The sequence below is a fragment of the Malurus melanocephalus genome, unplaced genomic scaffold (assembly GCF_030028575.1).
Source record: "Malurus melanocephalus ecotype Western Australia unplaced genomic scaffold, MMel_1.1 scaffold_846, whole genome shotgun sequence".
Lineage (NCBI taxonomy): Eukaryota > Metazoa > Chordata > Aves > Passeriformes > Maluridae > Malurus > Malurus melanocephalus.
Window position 1 is genome coordinate 156,590 of NW_026624078.1, and position 6,527 is coordinate 163,116.

Here is a 6,527-nt window from a genome sequence, read left to right on the forward strand (position 1 = left end):
CTCCTTACCCACGACAGACACTGCACTGAGGGGCACGATCAGCGAGAGAGGAGCGAAGGCGTAGGAGGAGAACACCCCCAGCTCTCCCAGCAGCAGCAGCAACAATCCACTCCACCAGGTTTTGGTTCTGAAATAGGCYCGGGGGTCCTTGGAGCCTGCCAGGCGGATGTGGCTGTATTTCTGTGACACACAACAGGAGGAAAGCAGCTTTGGCATCACTGACAGTTGATGCAGTGCAGGATGAGCATTATTTCCTTCAGGACACTCACCTGGAGATTGAGTGCAATGCTGCTGACAAGGTGCCCAAAAATAGCCAGCAATGCCCCAATCAAGTTCTCCTGCAAAATCAAACACAAAGATTCTATTTAGCCAAGGAATTCAAGGGGGTTTGCACACTCTGGAGGAGAGCAGACTTTAAAACTATTCTTGAATCATGGAATAGTTTGGGTTGGGAGKGATCTTYAAAGGTCATCCTGYCCAACACCCACCAGGCAATAAAATCTGTTTATCTTCCTCCCTTCCTACTGATCTGGGGCAATTCAGATAAATTCTGTGGCTGCAGAGCTGGGAACTCAGGTGGAAGATAAACCTTAACTTTCTCCAAGAGGCTTCAATTAGTTTGCAGCTTCTCAGAGAGGAGGAAGATAAAGTTTTAAAAACCCCACACCATCACTCATCCTTCCCTTTGGAAAACTCCTTTATGAGGATTTTATTGCCCTGGAATCTGACAGAGAATGGATCAGGAGCTTCTGTTTCCCAACTATTTTGCTCTTTTCCACTTGTGACAATTGCTGGTTCAGTCACTAATTCAGCCCATCTGATGAGGGAGCCCAATTATCAGATTTTAGGCTGATTTTTGTTATTCCCAAAATCACAGGGAACTCGTGACAGCTCCCAAGCTCTGCTGCACTGGCATTCCCAGCTCAACAACAATTCTCAYGCTCTGAAGATGGAATTTGAAATGAAAACAAGATGTAAAGCAGGCTGAGTCACAAAGGAGGTGCAGAGGAGGAATGAAGGGAGGAGCCTGAGGCTAAGCCAGGCCATTGAACATCTGTGAGCTCCCCAAACTCTCTAAATCTCATTAAATGTCATTAGCACTGTTCATTCAGTCCAGTGCTCCCTTGGATTGATTTGGGATAACCCAGCTCACACTCATATGTGAGTATGAATAAATGCACTCATCTGCATTTTCTCCAACCAGAACTTTGAGATTTTAAATTCTTTGCAGCAAAAACAAAAAGCTCTTCATCAGAATGCACAGAAATAAGATTTGCCCAAAGAACTTCATTCAAAACCCCCTGAGATGTTCCCAGGACTGGGAGAGAAGGTGGCAGGAGGGTGTGGGAGCACAGTGCTTGGGTCAGCTTTCACAAGGCCCCAAAGGAGCTTCAGGGRAAGAAAATCCCTTTTTGCTGAGCTTTTCTGAGCACCTTCAGAATCAGGGAWTCAGATGGAATTTACCTGTTCCCAGCTGGAGAACAAGGAGCAATTCCAGCCTCATGTCCCACCCCACTGAAATTGAAGCTCCTGAGCACAGAGCAAAGCAGAACCTGTGCTCTCAGTTACTGCTGCATGGTTTGGTGTGAAAAGGCACCTGCTGGAATGAACCATCCTCACACATCCACACCTTTCCCCTGCCACTCCCTCCTCCACCTGCTCTGCTCTGCAGATACAGATTTTCTCTCTTTCTCTCACCACACACAGGAAATGACACCCCAGGAATGGCTGAATCCACAGACAGAGCACTTTCAGCAGAAAATAACCCCAAACCAGCACCATGATCAGCTCATCCCAAAATCCAGGCCCTTCTGGGATGCACTGGGGAGCAAAACTGACCTTGTAAGAGAAGGAGTCTGTGTGTGGCTGCACAGAAACTGCTGCTGTGGCCAACGGCAGCTGCTGAAGCTGCAGCCCGGGGCTGTTGCCTCCTTCCATTTCGGGGTTTTTTTGTTTTGTTTTTTCTTGCTTTTCACCCTCCTTGATGCTGGAACTTCTCTTTAAAGAAGAAACTTGGACACTGCTGGAGCCAGCTTCTGATACCACTTCTTGCCATCCATCCTGTTCTCTTGGAGAAGTTCAGGAAAGCACAAACAAATTCTGCTGCTCTCCTTCCCCTGCCCTGTGTCAGGCAGGGAGGAGAGGGATGAGCCTCTGTTTCCAGCCAGTTTCCTTCAAGATGAATCTAAGAGGGGAAAAAAAAACCAACCAAACAAAGAATTAGATAGAATAAATCAGTGCTCTGAACCTGCAGTGAAGAATAGGCCACAGAAACACCCCTGGACTCAAACTCACGCACATTAAAAAAAAAAGAAAGCAGATTTAAAATGTCTTCTTAGAAAGCCTTGGACAGAAACCCACACAGCCTTTGCTTTAGGAGCTCTTGTGAACTGGCTGGGCCCCAGGGGTGACACACTCAGCTGGCATTTCACAGCATCACAAAGGCTCTCAATTCCTCCCAGCTCTGCTTTTCATTTCTCTCCGGTTTGTTCGGGAGCAGCTCCATGAGTCAGCCCATGGCCACGTGCTGGGGATGACAGCGCTGCTCTCCCCARAGCCGAGGTCAGTCCAGGGCAATCTGGAGCAGGAATTCCTCCGAGCCCAAATTCCTCGGAGCCAAACTCGCTGGAGGTGTCTGGAAAGCGCTCTCTGCACCCGCGGAGAGCTCAGGGAGCAGCAGCGTCACCCCGGCTCTGTCTGAAGGAGATTCTGCTGTGGGACAGACCCTCCCCAGACCCTCCCCACGTTCAGCCCACCCGGGATGGTGCAGGAGGAGCATCCTCAGCCCAAAAACCTGAACACGGCCCGTGATCCCCTCCTGCCACAGCGGGACCCGTCCCATCCTGCCCGGCAGCCTCCCTCGGGCACCCCGAACAACCATGAAAGGACAAAAACACCCATTTGTAACGGGATGGGGCCGCAAATCCCCCTCCCATGGCGAGCAAACCCTGTCCGGGAGCCCTCAGACAGCCCCGGGCCGGGACACGGCGTGTTCCCATCAAACCCTCCGGTGCAGCGGGGCCGCCACTCACCGGCCCTGCACCCGTACCCTCCCTGTCCCCTCTGTCCCTCCCCGGCCCCGCCGCTGTGCTCTCCCCTGTCCCCCGGGCACTCACCGGCCCCGCCGCTGTGCTCTCCCCGGTCCCTCTGTCCCTCACCGGCCCCGCCGCTGTGCTCTCCCCTGTCCCCCGGGCACTCACCGGCCCCGCCGCTGTGCTCTCCCCTGTCCCTCTGTCCCTCACCGGCCCCGCCGCTGTGCTCTCCCCTGTCCCCCGGGCACTCACCGGCCCCGCCGCTGTGCTCTCCCCTGTCCCTCTGTCCCTCACCGGCCCCGCCGCTGTGCTCTCCCCTGTCCCCTCTGTCCCTCACCGGCCCCGCCGCTGTGCTCTCCCCTGTCCCCCGGGCACTCACCGGCCCCGCCGCTGCTCCACACCGGCCCCGGTCCCCAGCTCCAGCTCCGGCTCCGGGCGAACGCCGCGGCCGCTTCCTGCCCGCCGCCTTCGATTGGCTATCAGAGCTGTCAATAAAGAGCTGGGCAACAACTGAGGGCGATGATTGGCTGCCGTGCGAGGGCGGGGCCTGACCCAGCCTATGGGCGCAGGATYCTGAAGGGCCGGGCGGAAGAAGCCGCGTTCCGCCGCTCGGTTGGGGCGGGGCGATCCCGCCCGGAGCTCCGGGGCGCTCCCCGGCCCAGGCCCCGCGCCTTTCCCCGGTGAGATCCCGCTTGGCCCCGGTGGGACCCGTCCCTCCCGCCCATCCCGTGTGCGCGGCTCCGGTGGCGCGAGCAGTCGCCAGAGCCACCTTAAGGCGCCACCTTAAACCAGCCGCGGCGGCGCTGAGAGCTCGCCTGTGATTGGCCATCTGCCGCAGAGCTCCAAGTAACGAGCGCGGTGATTGGAGGAGAGCTAGGTCGCTGTTGTCTTGGCAACCGGGTGTTCGCGTTCCCGGTGAGGACCGGGGATGCCCGAGCAGGAACGGACAGGTACCGGCAGCTATCGACAGGTGCTGTCAGGTACAGGCCGCACAGCTCACCTGAGCGGGGCACGGAGGTGTTCCCGGTGCTCCGGCGCTGCTCAGCCTCTCCGGTATCCGTCAATCCCAGCGTGCACCGCGCCGCCTCACCTGGGCGGGGCTTGGGCGTGAGGCGACTTCCGGTGGCGCCATCGAGGTGAGGGGGTGACATGAGCGGTATCTGCGGCCACCTCAGGGTGTCATCTCAGGGTGTCACCTCAGAGTGTCACCTCAGAGTGTCACCTCAGGGTGTCACCTCAGCACTCACCTGAGCCCCTCTCGCCCCCTGAGCCCCGCGTTCACTCAATGGAGTCGCCAAAGGCCATGGCTGAGCTGGGTCAGCTCTGGAACCCTCGACCCTGCTTAGAACTGAGCTTAAAAACAAAATCATGGCTCTACTCTGAATCGTGACACTGAATGTGTGATCTGAGATTGGATTCCTRCCTTTACAGCTCAGGGATGCTGTGGATGGAGCATGAGGTACCTCGAGCAGAAAAACACTATTTGGTGCCACATCCCAAAAATAAACAGCACTTTACATAGTCAGTGTAGAGCTGAAGGGTGAAAACCTCAACCACGCCAATGTTTGTCACTCAAAGCACAGGCAGGGTTTATTACTGGAGCAAATCAAGGGATATCTGTAACTATTTATAGCCACAATGCATTAGAGAGTTCCAGCTCCAAAATTTCTCCATTTGGGGCCAAAACGGCACAAGAGAATAAGAAATACCATCAAATCATGATGTGCTGCAGGGAAAAATTTCCTTTTTGCTCCCTCACAGCACYGGAGCCAATCCGTGGAATTTCTATTTAAGCTCTGTGGTTTCAGGGTTGGATTAGGTGAGGTGTTTTTATCACAATATTTCTGATGGCTGAATTTGTGCACAAATTTGTGGTTTGGAGGGGTCAGAACCCCGTGATGAAGCTGCTCAAATCCCTGACTCACTCAAGGATAATCTGCAAAAAGGATTCAACAGCACTGAGTCACATTCATCAACACTTCCACGGGGGTTTTAAATAAAATAAAACAGGGAAATGAAATGCAGGAGTGGCTGCTGCTTTCCTGACTGGAATACTGCATTAATGTGAGATTTGCCTTTATCTTACACATCCCGTTTCAAATGAAAGCTGCTGTTGCATTCACATGTTTCCTGCATCTCCATATTCAGTGTTGCTATCCTTGGCTGTTCCTTTTAGATTTCAACATTTCCTCCATTCCTTATAAACACCACAGGGAAGGGGGAAAAAAAAGAGATTTAAGTCTCAATCAAAGGCCTTTCAGTATAAACAAGTGAATAACAAAAATAAAAAATGTTTGAAGTCTGAGGTTTTTTTTTTTTTTTGCCTCTGATAATGATCCTGTTCAGTAAGGAAAACAGCAACCAAATTTAGATTCAGGCCTTTCAATTAACTTTGTAATCACAGCTGATAACAGGATGAGAAATGCAATATCAGTGGTTTAAGCCTGGAAGTGACTCTGGATATCTCATTTGTGCCACCCACCAGCTCTGGCCCTGTTTTTTCCCATCTTTCTGAGCTCTCCAGGACACACACATTGCATTTTCTGGGAGCACATTCAGAGCAATCGGTGGAGTTAATCCTTGTGCAGGGATAACACCAATGATTTTATGTTTTGCTGCCTTTCTTGCCGGATTTTCAGGAATTACACTCTCCTTCCACCAGCAGAGGGAAGCAGAAAGATGCTTTAAACGCGGTGATTTTCCAGCCCGGGTTCCTTTTCAAGCCCAGCCAACACTCGCCGGTGCCAGGGCCCTCCTGGGCTTTCTGGATCCACCTTTGCAGCTGCTTCCTCAGCTGRGGGAAGGAGGATGCCCTTCCACAGCCTCCTGCTGTCTGGGGACTACGTGATAGTCCCAGAATTCCCAAAATTACGTACATGAAGGATTTCTGAAACTACCGGGTATGTAAAGTAGGTAAATCAAGGAAGTGTTTGGTATTTTCCCCTCTTTCTTCTCCTGCCTTTGGCATCTTCTCTTTCTTCTCCTTGCTTTGATCTCTTGCTCCTTGTCTTGTCTCTCCCATCTCAGTGATATCAGGAGTGCATTATCTCAGCGTTGAATAACAGCAATCAAAGAAGTAAAGAAAAAAAAAAAAAAAAAAAAGATGAGGGAAAAATGATCAAGGTGGAGAAGTTGCTTAAATACTTTGTGTAGGCGCCATCAGTCTGCCTGGTCAGCTTCCAGCAGTGCCAGCTGACCTGCTGCTGAGCTGGGCCTAAAGCAGAGCAGAGGCTGAGGGAGCTTCACAAAGCACTCCCTTCCCTTTGAGAATTTCCTGCTTGAAGGGCARAATGGGCAGGAGGCCAAACCACAAACTACACAAGGGCTTGGCTGCTTCTCTGCTCGGCTTTATCCCTGTTCCTGCAGCAGCTCTGGGAGGGCAGCGCTGCACCCATCAACACCAGACATTTTGGGGGYTCCTGGTTTGGTTTCCCCCACCCGAAGCTCTTGGCTGTGTCCTCCTCAGCCATTCCGGAGCACATTCCTGGAGCTGCA

The 6,527-nt window shown here is 52.7% G+C and overlaps 1 protein-coding gene across 4 annotated transcripts in view; it reads right to left on the minus strand.

The window, feature by feature from the left end:
* NIPAL3 (NIPA like domain containing 3) overlaps positions 1 to 4,094 on the minus strand; it is a 13,485-nt gene extending 9,391 nt beyond the window's left edge. The window contains exons 1-4 of one of the 4 annotated variants that reach the window (XM_057385595.1): positions 4,033 to 4,094; positions 1,840 to 2,185; positions 270 to 338; positions 9 to 180 (exon numbers count right to left, since the gene is read on the minus strand). In XM_057385595.1, coding sequence (XP_057241578.1) covers positions 9 to 180; positions 270 to 338; positions 1,840 to 1,938 — 340 coding nt within the window. In that variant the 5' untranslated portion in view covers positions 1,939 to 2,185; positions 4,033 to 4,094. Of the gene's footprint in view, positions 1 to 8; positions 181 to 269; positions 339 to 1,839; positions 2,186 to 3,116; positions 3,173 to 3,200; positions 3,237 to 3,411; positions 3,434 to 4,032 lie in introns of those variants that run through there. The other 3 variants (XM_057385597.1, XM_057385596.1, XM_057385594.1) reach the window with 3 other exon arrangements.
* Positions 4,095 to 6,527: the final 2,433 nt, after the last annotated feature.